General features: G+C 41.5%; 1 protein-coding gene across 2 annotated transcripts in view; it reads right to left on the bottom strand.

Annotated features, from left to right (window-relative positions):
* The window catches only part of PCSK5 (proprotein convertase subtilisin/kexin type 5), a 492175-nt gene that overhangs the window by 185092 nt on the left and 284265 nt on the right, over window positions 1-22818 (bottom strand). For both annotated transcript variants that reach the window (XM_049895206.1, XM_049895204.1), the window contains exons 11-12: window positions 8818-8935; window positions 8111-8299 (exon numbers count right to left, since the gene is read on the bottom strand). In XM_049895206.1, the coding sequence (XP_049751163.1) occupies window positions 8111-8299; window positions 8818-8935 (307 nt within the window). The remainder of the gene's footprint in view (window positions 1-8110; window positions 8300-8817; window positions 8936-22818) is intronic.

Genomic DNA, 22818 nt, shown 5'->3' with positions numbered 1-22818 from the left:
AGGTGATATCTTGTAATTATTTCTAAAACTGCCAATGGATCTTAATTTCAAAATCATCCGCTCCTACCCAAACAGTATTTATTTTTTTTATCGAATTAGACATTAGGCCAATAGATTTCTAAGTTTTCTTCTTGTTGTTCTGGGGGTTTCATCACAATTTAAGGTGGCGCTTATAGAATGCTTGAAACACTTATTTAGATCAATTATAATTGTTTTATTTAGATATTGGGTTTTTACAAGGTTTATATAATTTGTTTCCAAAATGGGGTATTTGAAACATATTATTTGGCTTTTCTCTCTGATTCTAAATAGTTTCTTTAAGAAATGTTGAGACAGAGGACAGTACTAGTTCTGGTAATTTGGAACACCTAAAAAGTGAGTTTTTTCTTTTTAACTTTTACCATGCATAGCTGGGCTTCCCAAGTATTACCAACTGATCAACCCTAAAATGCATTCCTCTTTGTGGGTGTATGACATAAGTACTTAATGTTCTTGAAGATTTATTCCATTTTATACTACAAGGCCTTTAAGTCTCTGTTTTATATTATAAACCTCTTCATAAATTACTTGCACATCCAGCAGATGCTTGCTTGCAAGTTTTCTGATTACCGTGAAAATAACAATGTGTATGACAAAGCTGGATGAACATATCAATTGGTGCTATTTCAAATATGGTAGGAGAACAGGCAGCTTCAGCATCACCTGGGAACTGATTAGAAACGTAAATCGATGGAGCTCAGCCCAGATATACAGAATCGGGATCTGTGTTTGACAGAATCACTCACTACGCGCTTTGAGAGCACTGTGCTAAATGAGGGCTACCACTTACTAGGTGCTTACTGTGCTAAGAGCTGTGCTAAGTACCTTCTATAGCTTAGCTCATTTAATAACTATTAATACTTATTTAACAACCCTGTAAGGCAGATGTTATTATAGCTATTTTTTAAATGAGGAAATCGACTTTTCCAAAGTCAAACACAGTAATCAGTGAAGTCAAGGCAAACCCAAACCAAAAAACCAAACTCAATGCCATTGAGTCAATTCCTACTCATAGTGACCCTACAGCACAGGGTAGACCTGCCTGATAGGGTTTCCAAGGCTGCAATCTTTATGGAAGCAGACTGCCGCATCTTTTCTCCCTCAGAGCAGCTGTTGGGTTTGAACCGCCAACCTGACCTTTTGGTTAGTAGCCCAGCACTTAACCACTGTGCCGCCAAACCAAAACCCACTGCCGTCAAGTAGAACTGCCGCATAGAGTTTCCAAGGAGCACCTGGTGGATTTGAACTGCCAACCTTTTGGTTAGCAGCCATAGCACTTAACCACTACGCCACCAGGGTTTCCGCTGTGCCACCAAGTCTCCTTAATCAGACAAACCCAGTGCTGTCTAAATCCAAAGGCTGTGCCTCCTTCTGATTGAAGGAATACAATTCTTATGGAGACGGCTTATCATCATGTAAAACTTTTTTCACTGCAAGCCACAAATACGTTTAAATACCACACTTAACAAATGTCAATAGTCTGTCATTGAACAGTTCGGTAGGACAACAGCAAAAATGAGCAAAGTATAAACGGTACATTCTAAACATCATAAATTATAAATCCTATAAGGGTCTTTCTTTGTTTCAGTATTTCAGACTAGAAAGTGTACCTTCTTTCTACTTAAGACCATAATTGGAAGCAGAAATAGTCATCTGTAATCAAATTTAGAAAAAGCGGCAAAGTTTCAGTTTTCAGTCAGAGGCCAAAATTTGGAACAGAGAGCCAATACTTCTAAATTAAATCCCAAACTCAGTGAGTTGCGGGAGGTGGAGATTTAAAAAAAAAAAAAAAAAGACAACTTTTCATAATTCTAACAAATGCCATTGAAAGCAGAGAATCTGATGGTATGAGATTTTTTGTTTTTTTTTGGTTGAAAAATTGTTATGCAGGCAGAATTTGAATGTGTCACAATATAAAGGCACACACTTGCTTGTCTAAGAACATTTTCAAAGGACCCAAACCCACTTCGCTTCCCCCGACAATGCGCAACCTCTCTATTCTCCACAGAAGTACACCATTCGTGGTGAATGTTCAGTTTGGCTTTTTGTTAGGCAGGGCATATAGGCCAAGAGGAGGACTGGAAGGGTAGGGGCAGGAGAAGAACAAAGAGAAGAGAAGGAAATAACCATTTGTCCATTCCAGTACTGCTCTGTTTACCTGTGGCTTCCACCCACTAAATTATCAACCTGGCTTGCCAGCGGTGCTTGCCTGCTGGGCTAATGGGACATGAAGCTGGAGTTGGATTAACACTCTGAATGCTTCAGAGTGCCTTCCAGCGCTCGGCACCTGCAGATGCTTGGGTAAACTGTTCTCCCTCAGACAGCTGTTCTCCACAGGAGTGCGGGCAACTGCCCGTCAGCCGTCAGCCGGGACAGGGAGCCACTGAGGGGCTCCAGACGGCCCACACAGACTTATTCGAAGTGTTCAGGTTGCTCCTACAGCCTAGCCACTTTGCAGAAAACGGGCACCCAAAGAATTGCCTGAGGAAGGGGAAGGAGTTAACAATACTGAAGAAATCCCTCACTGAAATGTCTAGGGGAATAAGGACTTCCAGGAAGCCAACCATGGCCCCTTTTTACTTGGGAGTTTATCCTTATGTACAGTGATCATATTTTTAGGTCCTCAAACTAGATTTGTCTCACAGCTTGTCACACGGTGCTGGCTTTCACGTTGTTATGATGCTGGAAGCTTTGCCACCTGTATTTCAAACACCAGCAGGATCACCCATGTGCACAGGTTTCAGCAGAACTTTGAGACTAAGACAGACTAGGAAGAGAGGTCTGGCAACCTCTTTCTGAAAACAAGCCAACAAAAGTCCTATGGATCACAGCAGAATATTGTCTGATATAGTGCTGGAAGGTTGCCCCACAGGTTGCAAGGCACTCAAAATACACAGTGGCCTCAACAATAGACTCAGGCATACCAATAATCATGAAGATGGTGGCAGACTGGGCAATGTTTTATTCTGTTGTACATGGGGTTGCCATGAGTCAGAGCTGACCCCACAGCAGCTAACAACAAGCTAGGATATAAATTTTGACAATACTGAAAATGAAATAGTCTCAGATAATAAGACGCGGGGTCACTGTCATCTCAGCTCTCCTCCTGGTTTATCCTCCTTGTCGGTGTTCTCTCCTTGTTCTCTCTTTTTACATCGTAAAGGGGTGATGTCGCCGAATGAGCCTTGTGACGCTGGGTCTGTGCTGGCCTTCTGTACCCTGGGTTCTCACAGCAGCTGATGTGAAGCCTGCTGTGGGTAGCCCTGCCCCAGAGGGACTGCTGCAAAGCCTTGGGGGCTTTGCTACAGTAGCTGCCAGGCTAGTCAGTGTACAGTATTGGGAATTCCAGGTCTAGGGATGCAAAATTGCACCTCACAGAGCAGAAGAGGATAAACGGGGATGACTCTTTGCCATGACAACTTGGCATCTTCATCTGAAGCAACCTCCACCAGGGAAACTTTGTATTTTAAACTTTCCAGAATTCCTACCTTTTAGCTGCATGTCATTCTTTGCTTTACCCGGTGCTCTTTGGAAATCTTGACTTCTTTGAATAAGGAATGAGATTGCTGTTACTAATAGTTTCTGACACATGGATTCCTTCTACAACCTGATCTATTCACCTTTTCTTGAGGAAAAGTATTGCTTTGCAGACCCGTGTGAAACACACCAGGAGCAAAGCAGGCCTGTCCTTCACCCCCGCTTCTCCTCTTTTCTGTGCTTCCTCCACTCAGTTCCTAGCTCTGGGGATGTGCTTTGAAACAAGGCCAAGATGAGAGCCCGAGGACTCCTTGCCACTAGGTCAGGCTGAAAAGTTTTGAGTAGATATTTCCTCTAATAAAATTAAACTCCAGAATACGCCAGGAGGAAAAAAGAAGAGCCAAAAGAAACCCCGTCCTTCCTCAGCTGCCTCAGTAGGAGGGATGCTACTAGTGTCAAGGACAATAAGAACCGGGAAGCCAGGCCCTGGAATATGGCCATTGTTGGTTAAAAGTCTGGGACCGGTGCAGCTGTTTCACATTTAAAGGGTCAGCCATGTAGAGCAATGTTTTGGGGGGTGCTGTAGATAAGCGATTCATAATATCCTTTCCACTTCTCAGTGCCTCCAGCCCCCTTTCTCCACTCTAATCTCTCTACCTCTTTTTGGTGACTACTTATTTTCAGCACTTAGTTGGAGGATGGAAGAAAGGCCTGGCAATCTGATTCTGAAAATCAGCCAATGAAAACCCTACAGATCATACTGGGCAGACCTGCAACTGATCATGTGGAAGGTGCAGGACCTGGTAACGTTTCATTCTATTGTGGGGGGTAGGGGAGGAACTCAGGGGCAGCTAACAATTAGCTGGAGAATATGCAAAAGAGCAGCACTTTCAGAAAATGCTCCAGGTAGAAAAGACACAGTCTGGGTGCAAAGCTCATTCCCAGGTGCTTTTGATGAGAGAGGCTGAGGTAAACCTTGGGGACACCAGTCACCGAGAGCATCTGAAACCCCGGGTTCTTTTCTCTTACAAAAGTTGTCCAGCACTGTCGCGTCCAGCACTTTGCAAACAGCCGAGCAGATATCTGCTGTTGAAGAATGCAAGCGAGACTGAAACCGGTGTCACTGTAATCCACCAAACGCCTGCGAAGGAATCCGTAGCTCCTCTGCCGTACGAGTTTCCTCACTGAAGTCATTTCGGGGGAAGCCAACAATAAATACCAAAATGTGCAGGGAGAGCCCAGAAAGGCCAAGGAGGCTGCGTTTTCCAAGGCAACAGCAACTGCAGGGGGACTGTTCTCCTACAAAGAAGGGGGGCGGGGGTGGGGGCCAAGCTCCGGACATGTGTGAAGCAAACCTTTGCACTTCACAGTGCTTCACCAGGATGCTCTTTCAAGTTAAACCTGGATGAATAATGGTAACAAAAAAGATGGGGGGAGGCCTTCCCCAGATTCAGTAACAACAGCTGGTATGACCTCCCATTAATCACGTAATTGCACATCTGCGGGCCTGGCTTGTTCAGAAAGGAGCATCAGGCAGGTGATGCAATTACCTGGAGGCAGGAGCTAAACCACTGTTTGTAGCGGGAGGAGGGCATAGGGAAGAGCCCAGTGATCTGATGCCAATGCATTCTTACGTTCTTTGCACCTGTATGCATTTATCCTGGCAAAACTGGGCTTCATGTTTAAAGCATGAAGGCTAGGTTTCCTCAAGTCTTAATGGAAGATGTTAGGTTTTAAAGAGAAAGACAGCAAGCGTAAGCCCAGAAATAAAATGCACATGAAGATTTGGTAGTGCTCTGAGTCACTATCACCTAGAAATACGATTACTCTCTCTTCTTCTTCTCAGGGACCTAGAGCAGATCAACGAGGCACTGGTGGTTCACTGGTAGAATTCTCACTTTCCGTGTGGGAGACCCAGGTTCAATTCCTGGCCAATATGCTTCAAGCAGAGCCACCATCCATTTATTGGTAGAGGTTTATGTGTTGCTATGATGCTGAACAGGTTTCAGTGGAGCTTCCAGACTAAGACGGACTAGGAGGAAAGGCCTGACAATCTCCTTCTGAAAAATCACCCAGTGAAAACCCTACAGATCACAACAGTCTGCGTTTTATTCTGTTGTGCACGGGGTTGCCCTGATTCGACGGCCGACTTGATGGCAGCTAACGACCACCACAGATGAAGTTTGGGAATTCTTAGAAGCAACTGTTCAGTGTCACTTTCTGTCCTGCAGGCTTGAATTCAGCCCCTGGCCTCCAACTCTTATGGCCTTTCACTTGTGTTATAACAAAGATCACCGCTGCCAATGGCCACCTGGGATGGGGACAGGTGGCTATGTACAGATGGCTATATCCACCTGTTACATAAAAGGCTGACTTTTCATAGGACTAGATATATGCCACTGATAAGGTTTTTGCTCCCATTAAATGCTCCTCTTGGAGGAAAAAGAATAAAATTAAAGAACCCTCCAGGTTTTGTCTGTGGCTGGGCTACAGTGACTGGATGTTTGGTCAAACACTAGTCTAGTTGGTGTTAGGAAGTAGTTACACGTGATTAAAGCAGTTGGCCTTAAGTTAAACAGATTACCCTCTGTGATGGTTAAGGTTGTGTGTCAACTTGGCTGGGCCATGATACTTTGTGATTTGGCAGCGCTGTGATGTGGTGATCACCTCCATGATGAGATTTGATATAATACGATCACCTTCATGATGCGATCTGCTGTGAGTAGCCAATCAGTTGAGAGGGCATTTCCTTGAGCATGTTGTCTGCATCAAATATAAGTGAACATTCTGGCAAGGCTTGTGGCTTTTTGCTCATTCTGGATCCTGCAACTGGTCCCTGTTAGTCTGACCTTCAGTTCTTGGGACTTGAGCTAGTAGCTTACCTGCGGCCGATATCGGGATTTGTCGATCTTCGCAGTCTGTGAGCAAGAGACCTGCAGATCTTGGGTTTGCCAACCCCTGTGGCTATGTGAGTGGCTCTGTGAATCAGGAGAAGTTTTATCCCGGCCCACGGATATGGTGTGAGCCATTTCCTTGATATAGATCTTTCTGTACATATATGTACACTTTGCTGGTTTTGTTTCTCTAGAGAACCCAGCCTAAGACACCCTCCATAATGTGGGTGGGCCTCAACCAACTGAAGGCCATAAAAGCAAAAAGGGGGTTTCCCCTATGTTGTATTCTGCCTCTGGACTATAAGTAGACGTGTTGCCAGAACTTTTCACTCTTCTTGCCACCTGACCTATGGAGTTTGTGAAATAAGACCGCAGAAATCTCCAACCCGACACCTGACCTACAGATTTCAGATTTGCAAGTCCCTACAATCATGTGAGCCAGTTCCTTAAAATGAATCTCTACACACACACACACACACACATATGTTCACACAACACACACACACATTCTAACTGGTTCTGTTTCTCTAGAGAACCCTGACTAAGACAAAGGTCTGTAAGGCAACCTGACACCCTCCTTTGGTCTCACTTGCTGACAACTACCTTTTCATACTCCCAACCATCAGAAAAGCCAATGGAGCCACAGAAAACTTGAGTTAGAACATTCTAGCCTTATTCTTTCAGAAGGATGGGTCCTGGTCTTCACAAAATGAAGTTACCTGCTGATGAAATGTTTGGGAGGGAATGAAGAGAAGGAGAGTGGCTAAGAAGAGAACTGGCTGCCCTCTAGGACAAAAAGGTCCGTAAGCGGTGCAAACAGTTTGTGCTTGACTACTAACCTAAAGGTTGGTGGTTCAAACTCACCCAGTGGCACCACAGAAGAAAAGCCTGGCGATCTGCTTTTATAAAGATTATAGCCAAGAAAACCCTATGGTGCGTTCTACTCTATAACTTATGGGGTCACCATGAATCAGAATCATCCTGAGGGAAGTGGATTTGTGGGTTTTCGAGGATAATGAAGGTTAAAGAGCCAACCTTTAGAACAGGGCTCAGCAAACCATGGCCCTCAGGTCAAATCTAGCCTGCTGTCTGTCTTTTGTAAATAAAGTTTCATTGGAACACAGCTATGCCCGTTCATTTATATCGTCTATTGTACTTCCCACACTATGATGGCAGATTTGAGTAGTTGTGACAGAGAGTACACGGCCTGCAAAGCTCAAAACATTTACTACCTGGTTCTTTACAGATAACAATTACCAACACCTGCTTTAAAACAAATAGAATTTCCTCTAACTTTGGCAAATAAGTATGTGAGAAAGAGAATTCAACTGATCTGTAATGAATGCCCCCAGATATTTAACTGGGGGCAGAAAAGAATCTCAGAGGCCTTACTAGTTAGTGCTCTGCTTTTTTTTTTTTTTAGGCGGAAGAACAATAAGTGATTCTCCATATTTTTTTCAGCTTCTTTTTAATATTATCCCACTATCACATGCAGTATTTCTCTATGCCTACAGATTCTAGGCAAACTCACACTCTCTACTTAAGAGCAGTGAGATCTGTGACCACCCCACCATGACATCTATCTGCTGCCTCAGCTGGTTCCTAGGGTAGGAGTCAAGAGCTGTTGACCTTTTCTACCTCCAAAGATGGGCTGAGTGTTGTGAGACCCCTACATTGGTGGGCAAAGGCCATCACTGTACCTGTTGGCGAGAAGCTGGGACCTGGTTCCTGAGGGTGAGGTCAGGTAGATGGCCAGGTCTCCCCTCCTGGGGTGGGTGATGGTTATGCGTACCACTACATGTTCCAGGTAGTTGACATGGTGGTTGGGGTTATCTGAGCAGCCCGAAGCTTTGTAGATGGAGCGTACGGCGCTGTTGGGACGAATTGTCCTGCAACAGAGAAAGAGAGAGTTTGAGCAGAGGTGGCAGAGCTCGACTGAGTAAACCTGGGTGCCTGCTGTGATTATACAATGTAATACAAGCATCTGGCCCCTAGATATTGAGGGACCACAATGTCATCACCCAGATAATTGAGTCACTTAAAGGGTTAACACTGGTTAAACAGAGGGAAAGATGAAAGAAAGAAGAAAAGGGGAACTAAAGTTCTCTTCAGGCAGGAGCCCTGGTGACATAGTTGTTAAGCGCTGGGCTGCTAACCCAAAGGCTGGCAGTTTGAATCCACCAGCTGCTCCGTGGGAGAAAGACGTGGCAGTCCGCTTCTGTAAAGATTACAGCCTTGGAAACTCTACGAGGCAGTTCTACTCTGTCTAGAGGGTCGCTATGAGTCAGAATCGACTCGATGGCAACAGGTTTGGTTTTTTTTGTGCGACAAAGGGTAGTTGCGAGCGCTCGTGCTGACTGGCTTTCTCTCAGGGCACTGCCACGCGCCTGTCTGCAGCAAACATTACTTGATTTGTCGGTCCGTGCTCTCCACACACACGTGCTGCTGGGGGACGGTGGTCCACTTCTCTGCCTCCATCACCATGGCCTCTGCATCCATCAGTCCAAATCCATAGAGATGGCTCACTGTGAAAGGCAAGAGGACTGTCAGCCTCACTGGGGTTAGGAACAACCTCTGCTCATGCATTCAGTTATAATATCATTCAATGGAGACTTCAGACACAACCCTGTGGGATGCTAGCTATCTTTCTGGCAACGATTTGAAAGCCAAATAAAACAAAAGATAAACAATAAGGAAATAAGATGAAAGTCTATTATTAACTGATTATGTATTGTTACTAATACCATGCCTATCATTTACGAGTTGTTACCACATGCTGGGCACTGATTTTGTGTCTTTATATTTAATCCTCCCAACAGTCTTACGATGCCAGTACTATTAGTATCACCATTCATAGGTGAGGGAACTGAGGAATAGGGAGAAACGTGGCCAAGACTGACTAGCAAGTCACTGGTTGAGCTGGATTCTAAGCCACACAATTTTACTCCAGGACCCCACTGTTATCCACTTCCAGTTTAGTGATGACATCATCACTTTTGTAAGATAAAACTAATAGATTTAAAGAGGAGTGACAATGTACACATCTTCTTATAGTACAAGGCTTCTCATAGTGTATGAAGAAATTACATGCAAGAAATATCAATTTTCTGACATACCTAGTAATTAGGCTGGATACCCCAGAAGACTTAAATTATCTTTCCTCTAGCATGTAAAAAAATTATTAAACTTTATGCATGACATATTTGAAGCCTCTAGACTTTTATGCCAGCTTCTTATCTTCAACCGTCATAATCTTTTACTTCTCAGTGAGGGTGCTCATTGATCTAAAGCTGAATTTGATGTAACTGTCTCAGAAACTGCAATTAGAAGTATGTTAATGATGATGTAGCAAGAACTACATGTGCAGCTCTTTCTAGAAACACTTTTAAATTCCAGCTGAACACTTAAAATCTCCATTTTGTGTTGAACCATCTCATATCTTTACATTCAACACAAACTCATACTTCTACCAGATTCATTGCCTAAAATACCCTTCATCAGGGCGTTATTTATCTTATGCAAAAAGTTTCTAGAGCTGCTTATGCCTGTGGAGTCTGCAAATACTTCCACTTGAAAATCAAGATGTTCTATGATGTAGTCCCATTCTCCATAGAAAACGATGCCCTTACCAAACCTTTTGTTTTAGTAAGGCTGCTCTTTCACAGTTCCACTCAGATCTTGCTCTTCCTGCCTCGCTGCCTTTGCTCATGCTGAGCTTGAGCTGGTGGGCTAGAATTCCCTCCCTCCTCCTTTCTGGGAGGAGCCCTGGTGGCACAGTGGTTAAGGTGCTTGGCTGCTAACCAAAAGGACAGTGGTTCAAACCCACCAGGCGCTATGCAGGAAAAAGATGTGGCAGTCTGCTTCTGTAAAGACTTAGAGCCTTGGAAACCTTATGGGGCAGTTCTACTTTGTCTTAAAGGGTCACTATGAGTAAGAATCGGCTTGGCTGCAGTGGGGTTTTTTTTTTTTTTGGTCTTTGCTGTAGATTAGACAAGGAGTCCTGGTAACACAGAGGTTAAGTGCTAGGCTGTTAACCAAAAGGTTAGCGGTCCGAACCCACCAGCTACTCCATGGGAAAAAGATGTGGCAGTCTGCTTCTGTAAAGATTACTGCTTTGGAAACCCTATGCGGCAGTTCTACTCTGTCTACTCTGTCCTATAGGGTTGCTATGAGTTGGAATTGACTCGACAGCAGTGGGTTTGGTAGATCAGGCCCTGACTTTTCTACGTTCCTCAAGGCCTAGGTGCAGTCTATCTTCTCCTTCCTAAAATAGTCTCTGACCATATAAAATAATCAATAGGCATTTACTGAAATTCAACCTTCTGTGACCAGTGAACTTTTCTTCTTCCTAGACCTGTAACTGTAACTTGTCAATCTATCTGCCCTTCTGCCTGCCTGCCTATCCATCCGTCAGACTGTCCATCTATCCACCCAACTAACATTTCCTGGGTGTCTCCTATGTGCCAGGCATTGTATTAGGCACTGCGTTTTTCATCTCAACTATCACTTGAATTGCTAATTAACTTTCTCTGTTAGCATGTATCTTTTTTATTATTATCATTTTATTTTTATTGTACTTCAGATGAAGTTTTACAGAACAAACTAGTTCCTAATCAAACAGTTAGTACACACATTGTTCTATGACACTGGTTAACAACCCCACAACATGTCAACACTCTCCCTTCTCAACCCTGGGCTCTGTATTACCAGCTTTCCTGTTCCCTCCTGTCTTCCAGTCCCTGCCCCAGGACTGGTGCACCTCTTTGGTCTTGTTTTGTTCCATGGACCTGTTCAATCTTTGGCTGAAGGATGAACCTCAGGAATGACCTCATTACTGAGCTGAAAGGGTTTCCGGGGCCATACTCTCAGGGTTTCTCCAGTCTCTGCCAGGCCAGCAAGTCTGGTCTTTCTTTTTGAGTTAGAATTTTGTTCTACATTTTTCTTCAGTTCTGTCGGGGGCCCTCTATTGTGATCCCTGTCACAGCAGCCAGCGGTGGTAGCCAGGCACCATCTAGTTACTGGACTCAGTCTGGTGGAGGCCATGGTAGATGTGATTCATTAGTCCTTTGGACTAATCTTTCCCTTGTATCTTTAGTTTTCAGCATATATCTTTTTACTTCAGCTGTATTACAAACTGCTTGATGGCAGGGTCTAGGTCTTATATTTCTTTATATGTTCCATGGCATTTAGCAGAACTTCATGCACATGGGATGGACAAGATTAGATTACTGCATTAAAAGAAAAAAAAAAAAAAGGTAAAATTGTGCCAGGATTCAGAAGTACTGCTTTATTTCTGCTATCTGCCGACCACACAATTCTCAGCAAGCAGGATAAGGTATCTAATCCACCATTTTCTTGTTTTGGAGTATTATTGTCTATCCCATCAGCATTTCTAAGTTGACTATGTTTTATTATGTATCCCATGTGCAAAATCTCTGTAAAGAACCATACAAATGTAAGGGCTCATTATTATAATATTGGGTACTCAGCCAGTACATACAAAGTAAAATTGAATAAACCTATCTTGCTAAGACAAGAATATATGAAGAGTTTTTATACATGTCCTTCTGGGGCTTTTATTATTAATGATTTTTTCTTTATTAAAAAATAATGCATGTTCATTTATGTAAAATTACCATAAACCAAAACCCACTGCCGTCGAGTCGATACAATCCAGTAATTCTACTCATAGGTATATATATACTCAAAAGAATTGAAAGCACAACCAGACATACGCACACCAGTGTTCCCTGTAGCACTATTCAGAATAGCCAAAAGGGGGAAACAACCTAGTTGTCCATCAACAGACGAATGGATCATTAAAATGTGGAAATGACATACAATGGAGTATTAATCTGTCACAAAGAGAAATGAAGTCCTGATACATGTCAAAACATGGATGACCCTTCAAAACATTATGTTGAGGGAAGTAAGTCAGTTACAAAAGGACAAATATTGTATGATCCCACTTCTATGAAATATCTAGAATAGGCATATATAGAGACTGAAGTCTATTAGTGGTCACCACGGATGGCAGGGCATGGGGGAGAGAGGGAGATGCTGACTGGGACGCATTGAGCTTCTGTTAATGGCGATGAGACAATCTGGAAATGGATAGTGGTGATGGCTGCACAACATGATGAATGTAATTAATGTCACTGAATTGTACAGTGACATTTTATGATATAAAAACATGTCAAAATGGCAAATTTTTTGTGATGTATATACTCACCACAATAAAAGAATTAAAAAAAAGGAATGCATGTCTATTAAATTTTTTAAAATACATCTAGAAAAGAGTAAAAAAAACTAAAAAAAAGCCTTGTCACAAATTGATAAATGCTCTTCTAATTCCTTGTATTTGTTAGTTACATAACATTGTGTGAGGTAATCGGGCCCCCGTGAGCGACTCCCAAAAAGCAGAAGAAATGTCAAGTTTTGGGCTTAAGGAAACCAGATTGGGATCGCTTACAGACCTTTTGTTAAAGTTCATGAAAATCACATGTTCTGACTCATCATTTTACCATAGTCTATACTATTTCATCAAGAACATTTCAAGGTATTTCCTTTCCCTGGGGAAATAGACATTTTTGCCAAAATGCTAAGCCAGGATCTGTAACTCTGCTCAGTACTCAAATATTCCCATGCTGGTGTCAAGTGGTTATAAACCAGCACGTCTTATTTCATCTTAGTTTAGACCAAAAAGATGAAAGGTTTGATTGGCCTGTGGGGGTGGGAAGAAAGGTAGGTGGGGGTTTGGGGAGGAGTAGGGCTTTGCACAGTCATCCAAAAATGAAAAACAGGAGCGGCTCCCACCTCTCTCCATCCCTAGTAACTGTCAACCTCATACCCATTAGGACATAAATTAACACAGAGAGTCACTGAATACAACAAACACTTCATGCCTGCTAACAGCCACTTGAGGAGTTAAGCAGAAAAACACCTTCAGTCTTTATGAAGGCCATAAATTTGTTTCCTTTTTTAATTCAATTGCTACTCTCCAGAGACAACGTTCATTCATGAAAAACTCAAAATAGATGTTCAGAAAAAAGGTTGACTAGCTACAGTTAAACTACGAATTGTCATGTCAACAGAAAAATTTATATTAATATATTAATAAATGAGAACTGAACTAGATCAATGAAGGCTATTGAGTCAGTAATGGAGATTTTCAGTGTTTTCAAATACTGGAAATTGAATATTGATCCACAATCAGGATTCACCAGCTAGGAAAAACATAAAGCATATTTCTTTATCTTATTTAATTATTTTCTTTTCCTGGCAATATATCAACTCTATGCATTCTGATTGGGAGTTAATTGTTTTTTAATAAATACTAATGAGTAAGTAAATAATTACACAACGAATGTGCTGGAAAGATAAAATCCTTCAAAGCATGGTATCAATGGGGGAAATGACCATTAAATAGTTTGGAAGCACTAATAAAGATTATGTTTTTTTATGTAACATTTTCACACCCTAAAATGATCAGAAACACTGATTTTTTGGTGACCATTTAAGTCAAGTCTATCTTGATCATTGCACTGCTAACGTAATACACACCAAAAAAAACCTACAAACTTGTTGCCATCGAGTCAATTCCAACTCAGAGGGAACCTATAGGACAGAGTAGAATTGGCCCATAGAGTTTCCAAGGAGCGCCTGGTGGATTCGAACTGCAAACCTTTTGGTTAACAGCCGTAGCACTTAACCACTATCGCACCAGGGTTTCCAAAGGAGTATTATTTCTCACCAATTGCTGCAGTGCCTGGCTTAGAGGAGGCCTCCATAAATATTTGTGAAATGAATGACCAGAACTGATAGAAGAAATCTTATTTAATTCACCAAATGGCATAAACAGTTTACCAGAGAAGGGTAAGGGGAATTAGGGAGGTCTCTTCTTTTATAAAGTTATCATTAGCAACCTGAATTTATTTAAATATAGAGCCGATATGGTGATATTCACATTTTTGAAATGTACAAACATAGCCAATATACCATGGAAACAACTGGTTATGAGATGGTCACTTCTAAAGTCTATGTATCTATATGCACATTTTTCATGCCAGTCTCAGAGCAAAATTTGACTCTGAAAAGAACCTTATTAGTATCAGATGACACCCTCTCTATGCAAGTGCTGTGTAAAGTGCAAAATTTGAAATGAAATTAGAGTTTGATTAACATCGGTGTGAACAGGAGTTCTGACCAGTTCAAACAGGATTTTTCATTCCTAGGATTCTTAGAGGCAGCAAACATTCAATTCACAGTTTTAACATTAGTTGAGACTCCAAAATCAGTATTTGGAAAAATACTGAAGGAACAGGAATTGTATATAGGGCAATGAAAGATCCTGAAGCAAAGTTACTGAAGTATATTTTAGAAAGTTGATTATTTCTTGGTAGAGTGATATAGGATAAGCTCCATTTCAATGAGGGAGATTTGAAAAACTTGCATGACATCGTATCTGTTCCTTCAGGCTGCATTACTGTTTATGTTTTGATATGTATGTTGTTGTTGTGTGCCGTGGAGTTGATGCCGACTCATAGAGACCTATAGGACAAGTAGAACTGCCTCACTGGGTTTCCAAGGAGCAGCTGGTAGATTCAAACTGCAATGAGCCTAAGTGAAGCCCACAAGACTACTAGCTTCCAGCAAAACTGAATCAAGAGTGCTTCCACTTTTTGTTCCAAGCACATGGGGTAAGCAGCAATTGAGACCTGACCTACAGGCTCATTTACACAGATAAGCTCAGGACTGTGTGTTGTCTTGAGCCAGAAGTATAGTACAGCTAGTTTTCATTGAAAGTTATTCAAAGGCTTCTGTGATTGGACAGTTAAGTGGACAGACAATGCAGGAAAAAGAGAAGTGTTTTCCAGCAAGTATATTTTCATTTTCCAATGATTCCAGAAGTGCTGAGCGAAGCTGATTGTTCAGCACCAGTCTAAGTAAGTGATTGCATAGTCTGAGAATAGATAGTTAATTTAAGCAACAGATCTGGCTAGGAGGCCCGAAAAACTCAATTCTAAGGAAAAGCTAGAAAGCTCAGTGGGGGGGTGGGAGGGGGGCAGTTTCTGAGAACAGGAAGCAATAACTGGGGAAATTTGGTATACTTTTACCTCTTAATGGACTATCCTTAGTGGAACTACCTACTTAGAATTTTTTTTTTCTTTAATATTGCACTGAATGAGTATTTCATGATGACTCAAATGACGATTTGCCAAGACATTCTATACATAATACAGGAGCTGTTGGGTTAAAAAAGAGTGTTTTTTTTTTTTTTTTTTTTAGGTTTTTGAGCTTTTTGAAGTGAGTAAGGGCATTTCTGTGACCAGCTGCCAGATGGTAGGCAGCATCTGGTGTAAAATAAAGCAAACAAATAAACAACAAAAAACACTATAAAATGAGCCCATGAGAAACTCAACATTTTGTCTATAACGGAAAAAAATGCACCTAAGTGACAGATATCCACTAATGAGAATTTAATATAAAAGTGCAGCTAATTTCTTCCACTAAGGAAATCATTCCTTATAGCTAGGCTGACTCTTCTGAGTTTGACAATGAATGTCCCCTCCTTCCTGGGCAAACCTGGTCACCTTACTTGGAACTGAGAGAATAATGCAATGTTATTATGGAGAGCCACATAACTCTCAGATCTTTTACGATCACTAATCTGGTAACTAGATGGTATACAGGCATTCTGGAATTATATTTATATTTGTAAAAATCAACACATTCACTAAAATACAAAAAGTAGCTGATTATATAAACTAGGTTCCTTATTTATTACTTGAAAGTGTCAATTTCAATATAATCCACCAATGTAAGCCAACAATTTGTTGCATTCATTATTATATCACTCAGTTGGGTTGTTAAGCACCTACTATATACATTCAATACTATACTGAACAGTGAGCATCCCAAAGAAACAGAAAATGATTTATGTTCTGAGTTCAGTAAGGGGTGAGGCAAGAATAGCTTTATGGTTTAACTAAGAAACAATTAAAAGCACCAAACTGTGAAATTACTGTAAGTGTAAAAGGACTTCAAAGGAGTGAGAAATCAGTAAACAAGACAATGGACGTGAAGGAACCTATCAGCGCTTGGTATACAAGAAGTGCTCCATAGATGTGAGCTGAAATGTGGAGTCATGTAAGATGACTTCAGAAGGGAAAGTGGTATTTGGACTGTGCTTTGATGCACGCATAGGACTGAGATGGAGATATAGGCAAGACATTCCAGGGACCAGAGCAGAGCCTCCTGGTTAAACAATCAATCAGGTCTCCGTTTGGCTCGTGGGGGGTACTGAAGAAATCAGTGTCCCTGGAGAGGGTGGGTTGTGTGTTGAGTGGTCAGCAGTGGGCACGGATGGAGGGACACATGGCAGGAAGTAGAGGGTGAGACCAGGTTGGGGAAGAACCAAAAGCCAAGCGCTACTGATGGGTGTCCTCTGTCGTCAATCAAGTCGCTGGTATTCTCATCTACCTATAAATAAACCACCAGGATAAAAGGTGGTTACCCAAATTCCTGTCTTGAGGGGGGCTGCTTGATCTGTGGGGTGGGTAGAAACTCCAAACCAGAGATCAAAGAGCTGCCTGCAGCTGTTGGAATCCTGGCACCTTTGGGCTCTTTGATCCTCAATGTGCTGAACCACCTGTTCTGAAATAACTGCTCCCACCAGGGACCCCGTGTCTCCCGCACCTATTAATCAACCCAGGCCAAATGCTCGGCGTAGGAGGAGGGGATGAAATGTGAGAGGGCCTGGAACACTTTCTTTAAGTCACCACACCCCATGTGCACGAGGTAAATGCTTTAGCACTGCCCGCTTTAAAGTAAAAATGGATCCCTAAAGATGAACACATAAAATGTAAGATTCATAAGCACGAACAAGGGCGAGTGATGCCGTTCAGTCTCCTGATGTCAGCAGTTCCACACCTATCACATCAGAGAGATGAAAGAACGCTTCCAGCATTACCCATCTCTCCCTTTCTCCAACACTCTCTTCTTATGTCCCTTTTAGATTTCACTGTGAAAGGCACGCAAGCTTCCTAGAGAGAGACTCACAACTCGCGCTGCAGCGCTTCCTTCTGCCACATAGTGCAATGTGCAGACTCCCTTGGGGCCGGAAAACGAAGCAGCCTGCACCTGCAATATTCTGCATGCTTTGTTTTTATTTTTCCCTTGCTCTTCCTAAAATCTCAGGCACCAGCAACAACTCCAGCCAGATCCAAACATGCCAGCTGTCACCAGCGCTACTGAGGACTTGCATGTGGAATGTTTCCAAACGCTGATACTTGGCTGTCTGCTGGGTCTGCAGTTCAAAGCTCCTCCTGGGAAGGGTTTGGTCAGCAGCTGTGGGTACTCAGACAGGCTCATCATTATGGAGACAGTATTGGAAAACATTACTGAGCGCCTCATCTCCAAGTACACCTCACTTCATTTTATATAGAGACATACCCAGTTATTATACGGTATATGTATATGTCTGTTTATATATACATATATATAGATAGACAGATAGTCGCCGGGTAGTGCAAACGGTTAATGAGCTTGGCTGGTAACCAAAGGGTTGGTGGTTTGGGTTCGCCCAGAGAGGCCTCAGAGGAAAGGCCTGGTGATCCATGTCAGAAAAATCAGCCACTGAAAATCCTATGGAGGACAGTTCTATTCTGACTCACACGGGGTCATCCTGAGTTGGAATTAAGTAGATGGAAACTGTATTTTTTGTTTGTTTGTTTGTTTTATATGTAAGCTGTTGCTGTTGTCAGTTGTCATCTAGGGAATTCCCACTCGTGGTGACCTCATGTGTTATAGAGTAGAACTGTCCATTGGGTTTTCTCGGCTGTAATCTTAACGGAAGTAGATCGCCAGACCTATTTTCTGTAGTACTGCTGGAGGGGTTCGAACCACCAGCTTTAGGTTAGCAGTCAAGTGCAAACTGTAGAGAAATAGAAAAAGTTAATTACTGTATTATATATTTACATGTAAATATGTATTTATTATTATTATTTTAGTTTGCAGAGTTAAGAAAGGGAGATATGCCTGCTTCTCTCAAGGGCCTCTTTCCATTTTAAGAAAAGAAGAAATGCCAATTTTCTTTTCTCTTCTCTGGTCATTTCTTATTATTTGCTTCCAAAATGGTTCTAATAAGGGAGTAATTTTTGTAAGATAACTGACAAGTATTTCTTGAAAGGAGGTAGGAAAAATATTTTACCAGCTCGGGGCAAACCAGCTGCATATCCCAGGGAACATTTAAATCACAACTGTGCTCGTTTTCAGGAAACTAAGGCTGTCTGGACAGAGATGAGAACAAGATCAAAAATGTACTATGAGGACCTTTAGGTAAAGGCTAACTGAAGATTAAATTGACCACGACAACTCCCAACCTAGACTGTCTTGATATAAAACTTGTGCAAACAACAGAATGGGATCTTAATTAGCCAGCAGCCAAAATTCCTATTCGTGGATTATTTATATGGTATTCTTACGTAATTGTTAACTTAATTTTCCTTTATTTTTGCCTTTTCCTTCAGTTCTCATAAAACAAAGGTATAGAAAATCTAGTTGACACTTATTTCAAATCCGTGCATTTTTTACACTCAGAGCAGTGGCTGCGAAAGTTCCTGTATTTCATCCACCCACCGATTCTTCTGCTCACCAGATATGGAGCCACGCCCCACTGCTGGAGGTGATAACTGCAAAGCGGAAAGAAGAGTAACAACATAGAAGAAATAGTTCCTTGCAACTGGGAATATCACTATCTCATTGGGAAGAAAGCTAACACTGAACCTTCTAAATCTGAAGCACTGTTAAGCCTCTAATGAACTTCTCTTTTCATTTACATGAAAATCAAATACTTTCCCTGGTGTCACAGTAGTTAAGGGCTATGGCTGCTAACCAAAAGGTCAGCAGTTCAAATCCGCCAGCTAGCTGCTCCTTGGAAACCTTATGGGATTGTTCTACTCTGTCCTATAGGGTCCCTATGAGTTGGAAGAGACTCGACGGCAATGGTTTAAGTTTGTTTTTTTTGTTTTTTAAAATAGTAATAGGGAGAGTTCTAGAAAATTTCAGAAAAGTAAGACATTAATGAGGGCTGTATATTTTTTTGTATATTATCTCAGAAGAAATATGATTTGAGGCAGATCTTAGATCTTTGAGTAAGGTTTGGGTTTATAGCGGTGTAACTGGGGGAAAATAATGAGGCCAGGACATTGGGAATGGTGGTTTTTCTCAAAGAAGTGTGAGCCTGGATACATGGTAAGATTTACTCAAGAGGTAATAAGTAGCCAATGATCAAGGAAATGACATAATTTAATTTATATTCTAGAAAGATTTACTGGAACCGGTATATGGGATTGACCAAAGGGTAAAAACACTGAAGCAGGGAACTAGTTAGGAGACTAGGTTACTGCAACGGTCCAGGCATGGAGACCATAAACCTGGTTATGGAATTGGTGAATGAAAGATCTGATAAGAAAGGAACAATGGAATTTTGCAACTCACACAATGTAGGTGACTGAGGAGAGGGAGGTGTCAAAGTGGAAGTGAGTGACTAAAGGAAGGGTAACCCCTGACACCAAAGGCAAGTTTTCAGAGAAGTTGTTGTGTGAAATGACGACTGATGGATTCTGCTTTGGAAATTCTGAGTTTTAAATGACACAGAGAGAGCCAATGTGCAGAACTTCTAGATTGGTACTGGATGAAGTCAGTATTCAAAATGTAGATGTGAAAAATCATTTTACAAGGAGGTGATACCTGTAGTTGAAAGGAAGGCACAGATGTGAGGGAAATGCAGTAGAAGAGATACGAGAGAGAGAGAGAGACAGAGAGAGAGAGGAGAGGGAGAGAGAGAGAGCATGCCAGTATGATGAGCAGGACCAAGCCAGACCATAGGGAATGGCCCTGGTTAAAGGAAGAGAGAAAGAGATAGGTAAAGAAGGACAAGGGCTATCTCTTCGCATCACAAAAGGCAAGGAAAGAGAGGTCTGGACTGAGGAGATGAAGAGCATAAAGTCCTAGAGAAAAACAAGAGGCCTCTGATCTGGCAAGCAGGAGCTGGTTGAATATCTCAAATTTCACTTCAAAGGTGGCCGTGGAAACAAGGTTGTAGGGAATTTCAGAGGGACTGAACAGTAAGACAATGTACGCAGCGAACGCAGCCTACTTGTTGGGAAAGAAAGGACAGAATTAAGGCAGCAAGATAATGGAGAAAGCTTTCTTCTCCAACATGGGGAATATAAAGTTTAAAAACAGAAGGCCATGGCCTAACCGACAGAAAGGAAAATGAGCATGGCTGGGAGAAAATAGCTAAGGGACTGGGAAGGGATGAGTTTTTTTTTTTTTTTGGGAGAGCACCTTTCACAAATGGGATTCCTCATCCAAACTATGGAAAACAGAAAATGATTTGAGAGACTATTTCTCAATTCTTCTGAGCATGGTACTTAAGTAGCACTATTCCAGGTGCTCAGGAGAAAGGTTAGTTCATTACATACAGTAGATGACTTCGGTCAGGGACTCTCAAACTTGCATGTACATCGGACTTGCCCAGAGGACTTGCTAACACACAGACTGCTAGGTATCATGGACGCAGTAGTTTTGAGGGATGGCCCAAAATTTGCATTTCTAACAAGTTCCCAGGTGATGCTGATGCTGTTGGTCCAGAGACGACGCATTCTTTAGGGTATTAGGGCTGGTATCTCCCCTGGAGCCCTAGTTGATAAAAGCTGGATAATTAGGCTAACATCTCCAACATGGGGCCTGAGACTCTGCAAGCATGATCCACAAATACTCCATCCTTTCATTCCAGTAGGAAACTCTGGTGGGGTAGTAGTTAAGAGCTATAGCTGTTAACCAAAAGGTCAGCAGTTCAAATCCACCAGGTGCTCCTTGGAAACTCTATGGGGGAGCTCTATTCTGTCCTACAGAGTCACCATGAGTCAGAATCGACTTGACGGCAATGGGTTTGGTTTTCTTTTTTTTTCATTCCAGTAGCATAACAAATGAGAGTTCGTTATATAGTACATGACACTAAAATCTTTTCTTATGGCTACCCCAAATGTTACTGCTTCCCAAAATAATCAAAATAATGTTCTCTTGACTAATCTATGGATATACTATCCCTCACTTTTTCATAACCAGCCAAACACTAGTTGGCATAGCTATTTCCTTCTTTGGATGCACATTACTCAAAGTACCATGTTCTATGCATTGTTAGGACAGAATCAAGGTTTGACTGATTGGAGAGATAAAATCATGGTTGGAGTACAATGTTGAAAATAGGAAATGTACCAAAGTATCAGGGTATATTTATATCTCTATCTATTTCCTAATCTCCACCCTGTACAACTGAAGAGCATTTAATGTATCACGCGTGTTTCCCAAAATAAGATGTTGAGAAGAAATTTTATAGAAGGGGTAAAAACAACATCTTATGTATGCACAGTATTTTATTATATGTTAGCTAATGAAACTGTCACAACAATCCTATTAGCAAGTCACATTTTACAGCTGAAGAAACTAAATCTCATGGACATTAAAAGAATTCACTGAAGGTCACAGGGACTTGAGCCCAGTTTTTCAGAATCTAAATTCACAGTCTTTTTTTACTAAAATTTTTTTTTTTTTTTTTTTTTACCCAGTGACTACTATTCTCTATAAGATACACACAGTAGTTCTTTTAATAAGGTACTCAAATTACTCATAATTCTCAGAATAACCCTGCTACACGGTAGCAAAAGGGGAAAAACATTTGGGAAAAATATTTACATATCACAAATGGATACTGGAAAACAATTTTTTCCTCTTTGCCTTTTGTAAATCAGCTGCATAAAAATTGCTCTCTTTTTCAAAATTCATAAAAATATTATGTTCAGAAAATGAAATATGTGGGGCTTGGAAGGAAAGTGAACATCTGGTCTGTAACATTTTCCCCTACTCTTGTTGAGCAATGACCTTCAGTCATTTCTATCAGGGATTTTCCCCTGAGTGTAAAGATATTATTAATATGGAAAAGATATTCTATTTTATATTCATGCTTAGGCCACTTTTTATTAGTGCTAACCAGGCATGTACAAATGGAAGATTGGCATGAAGAGGCAAAGAGCAACTCCCATTGGTTAACATTTGGGAGTGATCACAATACCCTCTCTTTGGCTCTTTCAAGGATGACTCTGGAAATTTCTGGGTGTACTGCTTGTCTTGTGGTAGAACACCATAAAATAAAGCCTGTGGAAACCATTATTGGGATGTGTGATTGAAGTTTAATTGCTTTGATATGTCTAAGGCTAGTAAGATGTGTTCACGTTTGAACTGAGATTCTAAGAAAAAAAAAAATCTGGGTCTATTTATTTCACCTAAGATGTATCCAGAGGGATTCTGCAAAGCGATCACCTGTCATGTCATTGTACCCTGC

This window comes from Elephas maximus, chromosome 9, assembly GCF_024166365.1.
Source record: "Elephas maximus indicus isolate mEleMax1 chromosome 9, mEleMax1 primary haplotype, whole genome shotgun sequence".
In the NCBI taxonomy this organism is placed as follows: Eukaryota; Metazoa; Chordata; class Mammalia; order Proboscidea; family Elephantidae; genus Elephas; species Elephas maximus.
This window is presented reverse-complemented; position numbering and strand designations above follow the sequence as displayed.